At 34.2% G+C, this 14856-nt stretch overlaps 2 protein-coding genes and 1 long non-coding RNA gene across 3 annotated transcripts; 2 read left to right on the top strand and 1 right to left on the bottom strand.

Annotated features, from left to right (window-relative positions):
- Nucleotides 1–2307: 2307 nt before the first annotated feature.
- Nucleotides 2308–5560, top strand: LOC100813999 (probable inactive poly [ADP-ribose] polymerase SRO5). Its single transcript, XM_003525454.5, has 5 exons — nt 2308–2905; nt 3009–3250; nt 3351–3484; nt 3575–3670; nt 5194–5560. The coding sequence occupies exons 1-5, from the start codon at nt 2508–2510 to the stop codon at nt 5305–5307; spliced, it is 984 nt and encodes a 327-aa protein (XP_003525502.1). The 5' UTR covers nt 2308–2507; the 3' UTR covers nt 5308–5560.
- LOC121174946 (uncharacterized) lies at nt 5417–8648 on the bottom strand. Its single transcript, XR_005891721.1, has 2 exons — nt 7756–8648; nt 5417–7041 (listed from the first exon to the last, which is right to left on the bottom strand). It is a non-coding gene; the product is annotated as an uncharacterized lncRNA (long non-coding RNA).
- Nucleotides 8649–12322: 3674 nt separating this feature from the next.
- Nucleotides 12323–12916, top strand: LOC102660698 (uncharacterized). Its single transcript, XM_006580583.1, has one exon. The coding sequence runs from the start codon at nt 12323–12325 to the stop codon at nt 12914–12916; it is 594 nt and encodes a 197-aa protein (XP_006580646.1).
- Nucleotides 12917–14856: the final 1940 nt, after the last annotated feature.

Raw genomic sequence — 14856 nt, 5'->3', positions numbered from 1 at the left:
ACAGAGATGACAGAAAGAGTACTACAGGTTACATATTCATGTATGGTGCAGCACCAATATCGTGGTGTTCTAAGAAGCAATCCATAGTGGCTCTATCAACATGTGAAGCTGAGAATGTTGCAGCTGCAATGAGTGCTTGTCAAGCTGTCTGGTTGGACACATTACTACAGGAATTAAAAATCAAGGAGAGTGATGGAGTGAAGCTTTTTGTGGATAATAAGTCAGCTATAAGCCTATCAAAGAATCCAACCTCTCATGGTAGAAGCAAACACATAGAAACAAGGTTTCACTATCTTAGGGATCAAGTGAACAAAGAGAAATTGAAAGTGGAGTACTGCTGCACATTTGATCAATTTGCTGATATTTTAACCAAACCCCTCAAAGGGGAGAGGTTTAAAATGTTAAGGGATAGAATTGGCTTGATGGACTTAGGAGATCAGAATTAAGGGAGGGTGTGAGAGTTTAATTCTGTTTTGGCTTTGTATATAAGAGAGAGTAACAGAATTTTAAAATTCTGTTATAAGTGCTAGCTTAAGAGTGAAGGGTTGTTACTTTGTTTTGCTTGTATAAAAGGGCAATCATACATCTTAATAAAGTGGTTGTTTTTCATTCTATCATTTTCAGTCTCTAGTGCTATTCCTAGTAGGTGTGCAATTCTGTGCTTAGAAAACAGTGAGTGATACAAGAGTGAATATGTGAGGGAGTGAATTGCATCTCTTGCAATTGAGTGAGGAACAGTGTGTGTTCCAACAAAAATATATCCAAAATTAATTATAAACTCAAAATAAATTCCCCTATTAAACCAAATACACACTTACTTACTTCAACCCTACCATGACTTTTTTTTACAGCATAATTAATTCTACCATAATTTTAAAAATAATCAAAACATGTAAAATGTAGTAAAAATCAAAGTTTACTCTTCTCATCGTAATTTACCATAATTTTAAAGGTTATTAAAACAGACAGAGTATGTTATAGTCATTGAGTATGAGTGAGGGTAAATTTAGCATACGTGTAAAACTAAAAGGTCTTACCTATTGGCTATTTTGCATCTTGAAGACAAGCAACAGGCTGCAAAAGTAAAATAACGTCCAAGATAGACTACAGGCCACAAACACATCAATTGTGCCAAAATGAGAACATACTCATCTAATTTCCAAATTAGAGACATTTTAAAGAAAAAAAAGTAGTTCCCATAATCCCTGAAACTAATCAAATAAAAAACTTGAAGAATTAACTATATCTTTTTTCCAGCCGTGCTTCCTTAAAAAAATTATAACAGTAAAAAGGATAAATCATATATAAAAGGAATAAACCCCATTAGTCTTAACATTTTGTCAAAATTATTTTAAACTACCAATTAAAAATATCCACCACTTTCTTACACTTCTTCCTTTTTACTTTTTAACTTCTACTTTTTCTTCATTTATTTTATTTTATAAAAAAATATAGAATGCATGTTTTATTAAAAGAATTTAATGTCTATGTACTTAATTTTATGTTATTATTCAATCATAAATTATCATTTAAATTACTAATTATTTTTTAAAAGTCAATAAAATTATCATATATGATGAATTTTGATTAGATAATTATGTAAAACTCATTATATTATGTATAATTTTTCTTCTCTTATTAAAAAAAGATAAAGAAAAGGATGGAAGAAAAAAGTGATATAGAAAATCCAAAAACAAAAGAGTTTCAATTTTATCATCCAAAAACAAAAGAGTTTCAATTTTAATGAAAGCAGTGAAGAAAAAAAGAAATTCCCTTCCATAAGAATACTTATTATAATACTAGCAATCTACCATAAATAAATAGAGATAGTAATAAATATTAAAAAAGAATAAAATAAATTGGTTGATAATTTTTCATAGTACATTATTAAACATGTTAGAATCATTTGTAAAAATACTAAAAGAAGAATAAAATAATTGATTAAGAATAAAAATTAATTATTAAGAATAAAATTCCAAAAATAGAATTGTTTGTATTTAATAGAATAATAATTAAATATAAATCTAATAAAAGAAATAATGAAATAAAATCTATTTACATAATAAAATAATATTAATTTGAATTAATAATTAAATTAAATAATATCATTTAATATATTTTTAAAAAAATATAAAATTATCATATTACGTCATCTCATAAAATCAAACATTTTTTATATATACATACAGATTCACATTTGTGGGCATGAGAAAGCGAGAGATATATATAAAATAGGCATGGCATAAAAATGACATGTTATTATATGAATATTATTATAAGAAGAGGAAACAGTGCGATACAAGTAATTTAATAGGTTGAAAAATTTGACCTTTGCCTTAACGCCCAAGGATGCACGTCTTCCTTCCACCGCCTCTCTTTTTCTTTCTATGCCGGTTTCCGTTATCATAACATAACTTGCCTCTTCCCCCAAGACCCAAGTTTTCTCTTTTCCTCATAACCCCCTCTCTCCCTTCCAAATTTCAATTTCCTCTTTCCTCCCTTAGGTTATGGATCCATTGGGGAAACGCCCTGCTGCCGAGGACGATTCCCTAATTTCCGATTGCGAGAGCGGGGTTTCCGCTGGAGACACGCCGCCGCCGTTCGTCGAAAACGCCGACCTCGTCCGGACCAGATTCGTTCGTGGCCTCGTCGCGCACTGCTTCAAACCCGAGGTTCTGGCAGTTCGCAGAAACGTGTGTTCCTCCGTCATGGCCCTGGCGCGTCAACATTCCTTTCACGTCTTCGCGCGTGCCGTGGCCGAATTGCGCGGCGGCAATGCCAACGTGAAGTTCGCCTGGTACGGTGCGTCCAGTAAGGAAGAGATAAATGACATCATTCAGCACGGTTTCGGTCACGCTCACAGTAACGGCCTGCGTCTCTCTCCACAAGATTCTCCACTTGAAAGGCACGCGCAATTTCATTATTTTAATGTTAATTATTGTTTGATTATTTTTCAATGTTGATTTGTGAATTTATGAGTTTATGAATGTTGCGTGTGTGGAATGCAGTGTGAAGAGTTCCGTTGTGGACGAAGACGGTTTGAGGCACTTGTTGCTGTGCCGCGTTATCTTGGGGAAGACGGAGGTGGTTCCACGTGGCTCCTACCAATGCCGTTCGAGTTCTCAAGAGTTTGATTCTGGGGTGGATGATCTTTCCAATCCCAAGGAGTATGTTATTTGGTGTAACCAGATCAACACTCATGTTTTGCCCGAATATGTTTTGAGTTTCAGACTTCCTTCACCATTGAAAGGTTTGGTGTTTGGTGTTTGTGTTTGTGTTTTTTTGGTATTTGCTAGCTTTGTGATTAATTCCTGATGTTGTTTCGAAATGCTGTGTGTTTGATTTTGTAGGGATTGTGAAGATTGGGGAACCTTTGAGGCCTTCTTCGCCGTGGATGGCATTCCCAGCTTTGATTTCGATGCTTTCGAAGATTTTGCCTCCGTCCGAGGTTGCCTCCATTGCCAAGTTTCACAAGGATTATAGAGTAAGTGCTTTTAGAGTTTGAGACGGTGGCTAGTTTTTTTCCTTTAGCTGAAATGGTTATGTATTGAGTGAGCTTTCATCTGGGTTACAGGAAAAGAGGATTTCTCGACATGAGCTGATACAGAAAGTGAGAGTAATAGCAGGCGACAAATTGCTACTTTCCGTCATCAAATCTTTCAGAGCCAAGGTACATCTATTCTAATCTCTTTCTCGGAATATTGCTCTAAGTTCAGTTTAGAGATGCGTTTGCTGTGGCACATTTGTTTGTCTAGGAAGTTACAAACATCAGACATACTAGTCCTGTTTTAGATTAAAAAAAAGCTAGCCTAAAGGATTCTTATATTGAAAGTAGATTTATGGTATTGCTTATGGTGTGAATCACATCCAAGACAAGGTGTCTTGCAGCATTATGCTTTCTGAATGCTTTGAAATTGCTGAGCATTCACTAAGTACCTATGATTTCTTTTTAAACTAAGGGTGTGTAAGTTGAGGAGCAGATATTATAAAGTACGATTGCAGTTTTCTTCAAGTAAAAATAGAGGTCTTGAATAACTGGACTGGCAAAATTGTCTAAATAATGGAAATGTGTAATGACCCTAGTCCACATTGCTTTCTCGCTATTGCCTTTATTAATGTTCATATTTTTGCTGGTTGTCGTGGAAGCATTTGGGGTCAATCAGTTTTATCTTCCATTGTATTTTTGAAAACCAGAAAATTAAATCCATATTCACAGAAATATGAAATCTTTCCTAGATATAAGCCGGCATTGTTAAATAGCTGCTTATAGCACTATTGCATTGCGGAGTTCCTTGGATTTGCAAATTGCGATTGCAACTCCATCAGCTATTTGTGGACGCTATGAGTGTCGTGTTTGCAGCATGTGTCTTGCATCCTCTTGTCATCTGTAGCAAGTCTCTGGCCAATTGAACTTTTGTTTTAATATTATGCCAATTTTTATGCATTTTACTTTATTTGCATACAACTTAATCTTCTAGCTTATATAATTGATATATATCATATATTTCACTTGCTATGCAACTTCTGCCATTTGTCCAAGTCACTATCTGCTATATTATGATATAGCAGAGTATTGGATTTCCACCATTTTCCACTATCCGCAATTGATAACACTTACGCTGGATGTGAATGTGTTTCCTACTTCTGGATTATTATGGAAACCCTGGAAGTGAGTTTAGCTTCCAAGTGAAATAGAGTTCATGCTGGAGTTTAGTTTAACATAATTGTTAAATGATGAGTTGGGAATAAGAATATGATCTGACTGCTTATATTGTGGAATGTATAAATTGAATTTATTTGGCAGTAGTCACTTGTCAGTGGCATTGAATGAGTTTTAATACTGAAACCCCCTCCTTTGGAAAGAAAGATGAAGCTGATTAACAAATTAGTCCTGTTAATTCTGCTGTCTCCTTTATGTGTATGAACAATTGTCTGAATTGTTACTCTTAAGAACAAGAGCTAGCCTGTGTCATAGGTGTTGGCTAAAGTGCAAGAGTAAGATATTATCTACTGTCTTTAGTAGGAAACTGTATTCCAGAAAGAAAGAAAAAAATCTAAGTTGGGTAGGAAACGGTGTAGTTTATAATTATAGTGCCTTTTGAAAGTATGAGATATATTTTTCATGTCTTCTCTGCTCCTTTCATTTCGGCATGTATAGGTTTTCTAACCTACCTTGGTGAATTTGTCTTTCAGAAAATACCTGCAAACTTTAAAGATGACAAGGCGAAAGAATGGCAAGCGGACAGCCAGCAGCTTGAACGGAATGATTGTTCATATGGGAGTTCTATTAGCTATTACAGGAAGTGAATAGAATACTTGAAGAAACACAATGCTCATACTAACCAAAACTTACATTGAGGGTGCAAGTGCAACCACTGCTTAAGAAGTAGAGCGTCATTTGAGACCTTTTAAATTGTTTTTAGGGTGATATACTGATATAGGTGATTTGTTTTGATGTTGACGGACGATAGTGTAGCAAAAGAAATCACTTTCTCTTTCTGGTTGGTTACAGTTACTGGTTGAAATAAATATACTTCGGTTCGGACGTTTATCATAGTTACTCCAATTTGCCGACTTCAAAGTGTCCTATATTTTCTTTGCACATGGGATAGGGGACATGGGTGTTCATTGGTTAGTTTGGTAAACTCTGAAAAAAGAAAATCAAAATCAAGTTGAGTTTGCTAATCCGAATTGTTTCGCACATTTGTTTCATGATTTAGAACATAATGACCTCTTACTTGAATTAACTATCTCAAATTCGAGTCTTTTTACTTGCATGCACAAAACGACGTCCTTTTAGTAAGTCAATTAATTTGGACTTTCATTATTTCTTAATTTTATTTTACTTACTAGACAATTGAAACGAATACACCTGCGGTGACCTGGGATAATAAGTTTGTGCAAGGAAGAAATGATTCATGTTTTGGGGGGTGGGGGGGAATTGAACCGATGAAATAGAATTAATTTAGTTTGGTAAGTAATTTCATCTGTCCTCGTTTAATTGTCAAGGTTGTCAGTTTATAACATTGGAGTAGTTATATTTATAAATTTACTCTCTTCCTTCTTCTTCTCCACTCCATATGTTGATACAGTACAATAACTTATCCTAGTGGATAGTAGTCATCAATGTCACAGGTCGCAGCATTGGTGCCATCAGCATTGCAAGTTGCATTCCTCAGTGGCACTAGCGCTGGTTAGGCTTAGAGGATGAAGCTAGGTGTTAAGGCACAAGAAACATTTGCCGATAAAAAAAAGAAGAAAAAACAAAACAAGAAAGTGGGGAAAATTTAGGGAGCCTTAGGTACTTGGTATCGAGAAGGAATAACCAAAAGGATGTCCTAAAGTTTAGAAGGGCTTACTGAAAGGTGTTATCTCAAAAAGTCAAAATGTGTAGCTTAGTTACTTGAACAAGAAGGACAAAACCTAGTAAGGACAGTAAAGTCCCAGTGATGGTGACGATTTTTATTAGGTTTGACCAAATCTTACCCGACTGTTTGAGCTAATTAAATATATTGCTTCAATTTATATTGATGAACTCTAGTGTTGAGCATCAAGTGAGCACGGCAGAGATGGAAACTCAGCTTTCAGACACTTTTTTCTCTCATTAAGGAAGGGTTTCTTCACCTAAGAAAACGACAATGGTATTAGTTGTATGTGTCGGAGCTGGAGATAAAAATTTAAAGGGGCTAGTTAAGTTTATGTGAAGATATCTCATTTTGATGTATACTTTTTATTGGAAGTTTTTTTTTTTTATCTTTGTTTATAATTAAGTAAATATAACATAATTAATTTCTCATTGTCGTGTTTTATTTTAACTTTTTTTTTCTCTTTCTTCCTCTTTTGAAAAATGCAATAAAAAATAGTTTTATAGAATATGAAAAGGTAATTAATCAATGAAATAATTCATCCATAAAAAGACTGTTGCATCCCCAAACAGTTTGGAACATTATATCATGTTACTTATGCAGGTCTTGATCATTGAGCATTAGTTTTCCAAAACATTATAAGATATCATCAATCATGCCTTTAGCTGCTCATGACCTGCACAGAACACAGATATTAATCTTTCATTGTGGACTTTTCACAGTATTAATCCTCCCTTAAAGCTCCTGGAATTGTGATAGACTCATTAGTTGATGTGGCAATTGCTAGCTGTAGAAGGGGTCGTTAACATGTTATTTCAGTAAGAAGCAAAGCAACTTTCTAATTAAGTGGTGCATATGTCGATCATGAGTAACAAATCAATCTCTTCATTGAGTGACACAAGTTATTCGATGAGAAATAAAACAAACAATCTCATAATCAAGTAGTGCATGTCATCTAGGTGAGTAATAATATAATTTTTTAGACAAGCGATGCATGTCATGTCAATGAATAATAAATATCCTTTAAATTAAGCTGTGCATGGCAGTTAAGTGAGTAAAAAATAAAAAATAATCTCTAAGCAAGTAATGCATGTTATTTCAATGAGAATAAAACAACATCCTAATCAAACAGACATAAGTTATTTTGGTGAGTAATAAATCAAGGCATTGCAAGTCATTTTAATGAGAAATAAAAGAACTTCCAAGTCAAGCCATGTATATCATGTCATGTGGGTGAGTAATAAAACAATAGCTTATAATTGTTTTTTAACAGTTGTTTTCATATTTCGTTTCGTAAAAACTGATTTTTTGTTGTATTGATCAAAACAAATTAATTATCATAAAATTAATTCTAAACAAACATAACCAAACAAAACTATATATGCCATACCATACCAGAGCTTCTCTACACATTTTCTTGTGTTTTTCTTCTGGCTGAAGCTGAAATTGTTGGCAGTCTCCATTCAGCACCATCTTCTCCAAGAAGTTTCAGCTACCACTCTTCCGAGTCCTTATATCGCCGCCAGAGTCATCCACCAACAAAACGACGAGGTCGACGTTGGCGATGCCTTCGCCCGACTCCTCCTCCCCTGTGTCCGCCGGCGACATTTTCTACAACGGCCAGATCAGACCATTTACCCCGTCGTTCACGCTTCCGTTACGTCCGTTCCCGTCGAAACGGCTCGTCGTCCACGTTTAACCATGAGGACGCTGATGTTCGAAGAGGCGCGAGAGACGGCAAACGACAGCCACGAGCTAGAAGGCGTGGCTGAGGGAACCTACTGCGTGTGGACCCCACCATGCAAGAGGCAAGCCCCATGTCCAAGCGCTGGAAGATTCGAGATCTTCTGCCTCGGAGAGTCACAGCGATGGTAAGAGGACCAGCAAGGTGGCGCCTAAGCGTACCTCCGCCGTCAACGGTGGCGCCACCGCCAAAAATTTGGTTGGGTTTTTCACTAACGCCAATGGACTTGCTCGGAATTTGCAACCATTTTCAAGCAAGACCAAGTTAAAGTGGATGACATGGTTTCTTTTGCTAATTTTTTCTTAATTTAGGTTATTGAAAGTGTTTATTATTGAGTCTAGTTCGGATTGGACATATCTTTATCGGTGGACTCAGACCTAAGTGTATAGATGACATTCTTTGTAAAATAAAGTTAAATTACTTAACTTCCGACAAAGCTTACTGAGTTTAATTAGACACGGTTGGATATATCCATGAAAGTGTATCTAAGTCATATTTCATATATATTTGGTGACTATAACAAAGTAATTTCCTTTTCAAGAGCTAAGAGGTGCATGCTATTTCGGTCATTAACAAAACAACTTCATAATTATGTGGTGCAAGCTAGTTATTTTTATGAGAAATAAAATAACTTTCTAGTCAAGCGATGTCATGTGGATAAGTAACAAAACAATCTCTTAGAGAAAGCATGCACGTTATTTCGGTGAGTAACAAAGTAACCTTCTAGATCGACAAACAACACACACGTTATCTTGATTAGTAACAAAACAACAGTTTCCTAGTCAAGTGGTGGTGCAAGTCATTTTGGTGAGAAATAAAGTAACCTTCTAGTCAAGCGGTGCATGCCATGTGAGTGAGTGATAAAATAAACATTTAGATATGCGGTGCATGCCATTGTGGTGAATAATAAAACAACCTTCTAATCAGGCGCTATATATGTGCCAGTTTGATGAGTCATAAAATAGCCTCATAAACAAGCGGTGCATGTTATTTTGGTGAGTAATAAAACAATCTCCTAGTCAGCAGTGCATATTATTTAGTGAGTAATAAGACAATCTCTTAGCCAAGTGGTGCAGTAAATTTCAGTGAGTAATAAAACCTCTTATCGTCTTACTCAAGCAGTGAATATCATTTCAATGAATAATATAGAATGTAACTGCAGACAATTGGCAAGCAGTGTACAAACAAAGCATATTTTGATAAGTAGTATCAAGAGAAAATATAACAGTTAAAAGTTCCCAAATTAAATAAAGTAACAGCAACACATACCCTATTACTTTGATTTCAACTTGATTTTTCTCAACTAAAAATAATTTTATTTCAATAATTAAACACCCTAAATTCAAGTCAATCTTAATCTAACTAAAATCAATGTAGTTGACCGAAATTCTGCCATAAACCAAGCATGCCCTAAAACAATAAGAATGCCTATTTAGAATTGATTACTTTAGGGTGGTGCAAAGCATAGAAAGTAGCTCAGTTTTTGCGATGGCACAAACAAAATTTTGACGATGTGCACGGCGGGCGGCGGTGGTGTTGAGATGTGAAGGAGGAGATGGGTGGGTGTTTGGAAAAAGGTGGTGTGGAGGTTGAGAGAGGGAGAGTGGAGCGAGGAAGAGAAAACGAGATATGGTGGTGGAAAAGGAGCGGAAGCAAAAGCATAAGGTGAAGGAAGACAAAGAGGCGATAGTGTGGCACGTGAAAGTGTTGTAGTTGATTATGCTACGTGCAAGGTTGACCAAGGAAGATGTGGAGAACTAACTCATTTGGAGTTGTTGCTTGTTGCTGGTGAAGGAAAGTCTTGATTGGAATGTCATCAACTACAATACATCTTCAATATAAATGATCTCTCGCAGGGTTCATCCTGACTTTTTATAATATTAGTCCTCCTCCTCCATAGAGATATAAAATAGGTTATATGATTAAAGATAAAAAAAATCACATGATTAATTTTCTCAGTTAATACAATTAATATTCTAACAACTAACATATATATAAAAAAAAAGATTAGTCCTCCCTCCAAGCTATAATGGAAAGGTGATCTATATTCATTCATTGATGTGGCAGTTTCTAATTATTGGGGGACAAAAAATGAGGCAGGGAATTGAAATAGAAGATTTTGATTCCACATTGTGACACCCATTTGATTTTCCATGTGTAACTAATAAAACACAACAAATTTTTATAACATATTTTTGTTTTAGTCAATAATTAATTTTTTTATTTAAAATCTATCAAGTTTTAAACTTTATTTTTAAAATAGGAATTTTAAAAGCCAAAATAAGGAAATAGTTTTTTCAAAAGGCGCGCAAAATGAATATATTAAAGAAGTACTTGATTACAAGAGAGATAGTCAACAAAATAATGAAATAGTTAAGAGATATTTTTCACTTTTTTTTCTGTCAGCCAAAAAATATATATATTTATATAATATAGAAGGTGCCAATGGTACCATAGCAATCACAACCGGTCTATAAAGAGACCAAGTTACAGGAGGAAAGAACAGCTCCCATATGATCCTCATTCCCTACATAACTTAGACCTTCCAATAAGTTTCCTTTTTCAAACGACCCATCATACATAAAAACAGCCCTATAAACAGAATTACCTATAAATGAAAAATCATCACGAACAGTTTTCCTTCAAATGTAGTATTGGCTCAAATTAATGTGCGGATCATTTTGAATGGTGCTATATGTAGTAAAACAAAACTCATTAGGGTTATTCTAGTAGTGAGAAAGTTTGAGTAGTACGACTCTAATTTTGTTGTCGCTATGGTAGACACACAAAATATGTAATGAGACACATGAACTTCTTTTTTTGTTGTCGCAAAGACACATGGACTTTAGTGTAAGGGCCTGCTTTCTTTATTTTCTTTAACAAAATAATTTTAAAAACTAGCTAGAAATCAAATACACCTAAATTGTTTTCTCTTTCTTAACTATTAAATTTAATTATAAGTAAAAAAAATGAATTTCAAAATAATATTAAAATGTTTAAATGTATTTAGTTCTTAACATATTTTCCAAATTAGTTCCAATTTAAATTTTATTTATTTTTAAATCATTAAAATTATTAAACATGTACTTTTAATTTTTAGGAGGAAGTTAAAATGTAATGTTTTTGTAAAAAATAAAGATTGAAAAAAAAGACAAGAAACCATATTTCCAGAAATTTGAATATATTTAAGTTTGAAAAGAAAAACTTATCATTCTTTATTATTCCCATGAGATATTTGTATCATTTACATAAATCAGATAGTTTTGAAAGGAAAAACTAGAATAGAAGAAAACTAAAGTATACATAAACACGAAAATCACATAATGTCACTATAGTCAAGTGAGACATGCCATTTTGAGACATACCATTTTGATAAGTAATAAAGCAATCTTCTATTCAAGTAGTACGTGACATTTTGGGGAATAATATAAGCGATGTATGTCATTTCATTTCAGCGAGTAATAAAACATTGTCTTAGTCAAACGATACATATCATTTCAGTGAGTAATAAATAAACCTTCTAATAATCAGATAATGATATTATTTCTGCTAGGAATAAAGCAACCTCCTAGTTAAGAGACCCAAGTTATTTCAATGAGTAATATAAAATGTAACAAACAATAGACAAGAAATACACTAGCAAATACATTTTATGTAAGTAATATCAAGAGAGTAAAAATTAGAGAAAAACATAACAATTTAAAATTAAAAATTGTTTGAGATAAAATAAAACCAACACCCAGTTACTTGAACTTCAGCTTGAATTTTCTCAACTAGAAATAATTTTATTTTGATAACCTAAATTTAAGCGAAACTTTGTAATTCTTCCAATAAACGAACATGCCGTAAAATAATCAAAACGCCTATAAGAATTGATTATTTTAGGGTGGCGCAACTGCCGCAAAGCAAAAAGAAATTAAGTACCTTTGGGGGACCATCATACACAAGTTTACATTTTCAAATTACTTAAAATTTCCACTAAAACGTCTATTTTTATTTTTAAAAAATAATAAGGTTAAATTGGTATATATATAGAAAAATAAAGATATGTTGACGATAATAAAGGCAAAAGTGGGAGAGTAAAAAAATGTGATGAGGACTAGTGAGTGAAGCAGTCTCGTGTCTATATATGCCATCCCCATAGCCTCTCTACACGCTTTCTTTGGCTTCAACCAAATTCTCTTATTGTTTTCTTTTCTTCTTTCATTGCATAATGATGCAGACAGAGCCATCTTCTCCAAGTTTCAGCGCCCACTCTTCCTTCCCCGTCCTTATTCCCTCACATCGCCGCGTAAACGAACAAAACGACGACGTTGACGTTAGCGATGACTTCGAGTTCTCCTCCGTTTCCAGACACACCGACTCCTCTCCTGTCTCCGCCGACGACATTTTCTTCAACGGCCAGATCATACCTATCTACCCTCCCTTCCACCAAAACGACGCCTTCGTCGCTGACGCTTCCGTTACCACCCAAACGGCACCGCTCGGGGCTCGCCGTCGTCGTTTACCTCTCAGGACGCTGATGTTCGAGGAGGAGGAGCGAGAGACGGTAAACATCGACAGCAGCAACGAGCTCCACGGCGTGGCTGAGGGAACCTACTGCGTGTGGACCCCACCATGCAAGAAGACAACCGCCTCGTCCACCAAGCGCTGGAAGATTCGAGATCTTCTGCTGCCTCGGAGACATAGCAAGGTCGCGCCTAAGCATTCCTCCGCCGCCGTCAACGGTGGCGCCATCGCCAAATTGGTTGGGTTTTTCACTAACGCCAATGGACTTGCTCGGAATTTGCAACCATTTTCAAGTTAGCTAGAACAAATTAAAGTGAATAACTTGTTTTCTTTTGGTAATTAGTAATCCTTAATTTAATCATTAACAAAGTTGATTATTGAGATAATGAGTTTAGTTGGGATTGGATATTGGATATATGTTTATAGGTGGAGGCTTTTTTTTTTTTTTGTTGAATGATGTTTATTGGTGGACTTAGAGATAAGTGTATGGATGACTTTCTTTCTTAATAAAGTTAAAATTATATAACTTCTGACAATACTTTTATAGTATTAATTGAAAAACTTATTCATTAAATAACTAGTAGTATGTTTTTTCGTTGGAAAAAGTAGCCTAAGAATACGGAAGAGGTTGCAATTGCATGGTGTGGTAACTGGTAACGCAGCAACAGTTAAGTTGGCAGGGTATGTTACCGCGATTTCATGGAAAGAAATCGTGTATGTGTGTCTCACACGGCATAGACTTGGGTAATCGGTGAAAGTGATGTATATAATATGACAAAGTTAAAGTAATTGCAAAAGTAGTAGTAGTAGTAGAAGAAGAAGAAGAGAGTGAGCAAGTCTTTCTGGATGGATCTGATATACATACATTGCATATTTACATTCGAATTGTGGACTGATGGACTAATTAGAGCGTCAAGTCAATTTAATGTTGACATCGAGTGAGATAAAGTGTTTGATTTGGGATTTGGGACGTGGTTTTCCACGTCAAAGCTGAAGAAGCAGCTAGTTCTAGCTTCTACGTAAAAGAACTATTGGACGTGAATTTTTTGGACCATAGAGGTACTTCCAAACATGCACTAATTTAGCTTCTGCTGAACATGAAATTGTTATATATATGCGTTGGAAAATACTTTATTTTTAGTGCATTGGATTGGAGGGATCCAGGCTAAAGAAGAAAAGGAAAAAAAAGTGTCACAATAATATCATAATTAATGAACAGCTACAAAGAGGATGGTATATGTTCAAATCCACTAGCCTTTGCAAATCTAAATTAAACCGCGGGTTGATCGATTCCAGTTTCCACATCAAGTTTCCCATCCTATCTGCACAAAAGTTACCTTTTTCACAGGTATCATTGAAAATCAAAGAGTGTGATTAATTAGAACTTAGTGAGAGTAAATTTTTTTACGCTATCTTTTAAATTATAGGTTGTCATGTACGTATAATAAATGGTTGACTTTTATAATAATTATTTTAAAAATTATACTATTTAGAATAAATTTTTATTAATTAATAATTAATTTATTAAATTTAGTTATAATTAATGTGTGGTTTGCTTAATAAATGATTTTTTGTTTGAATTTAGTTAGTTCCGTAACTTTTCAACTGTTACAAATAAAGTCTTCTATTGTTTTTTTTTTAGTTCTTAAATTCTATCCCCACTCCCCTTCTCTCAAATCTTCACGAATTAAACTGCTAAAAATTCACTTATTAATTAAACAGTACATTTCACCTAAAATTAAGAAATTCTAAATGTTACTTCAGAAAAAAATCTAAATGTTGGCCTTCCTTGAAACCTTAACATTTAATTTCTTCTAACTTTGAAACTTTTTAAATTATTTCCTATATCAAGTATATTCTAAGCTTTCAATTATTTAAATAGAAAATAAGAACATAAATAAACTAACGGGTGTATTAATTAAAAAGTTAGAGAATTAAATTCGAGAAAAAATAATTAGAGAACAAAAAATGCACATTGTCATTATAGAAGGATAAAATATATAATTCTTTTAATTTCATTACTTCTTTAAGTAATGTTTACATATATATGGCCATTCCGCCACTGAATTTGAGATCCTAATTCTTGTAGAAATTTGGATAACTGAAGGAGGGGTGGTTGAGGTTGATCATCAATATTCAATATTCAATGGTGCAAACTTATTCCAGACTCTTTTCCATGTACTATTACTGTAAACATTTTTACATTATTATTCCGTGCCTTTTCATGTTTTTTTAAAT

The sequence above is a fragment of the Glycine max genome, chromosome 5, assembly GCF_000004515.6.
Source record: "Glycine max cultivar Williams 82 chromosome 5, Glycine_max_v4.0, whole genome shotgun sequence".
NCBI classification, from domain to species: domain Eukaryota; kingdom Viridiplantae; phylum Streptophyta; class Magnoliopsida; order Fabales; family Fabaceae; genus Glycine; species Glycine max.
Note: the sequence above shows the minus strand (reverse complement) of the source record. Positions and strands in the feature narration are given on the sequence as shown.

Bases quoted from the DNA above. Each gene is read 5' to 3' on its own strand.
- LOC100813999 (XM_003525454.5), top strand. From the start codon at position 2,508: ATGGATCCATTGGGGAAACGCCCTGCTGCCGAGGACGATTCCCTAATT. The intron at 2,906-3,008 runs GCACGCGCAATT...TGTGGAATGCAG, and splicing joins CAAGATTCTCCACTTGAAAG to TGTGAAGAGTTCCGTTGTGG. The intron at 3,251-3,350 runs GTTTGGTGTTTG...TTGATTTTGTAG, and splicing joins ACTTCCTTCACCATTGAAAG to GGATTGTGAAGATTGGGGAA.
- LOC102660698 (XM_006580583.1), top strand. From the start codon at position 12,323: ATGATGCAGACAGAGCCATCTTCTCCAAGTTTCAGCGCCCACTCTTCC.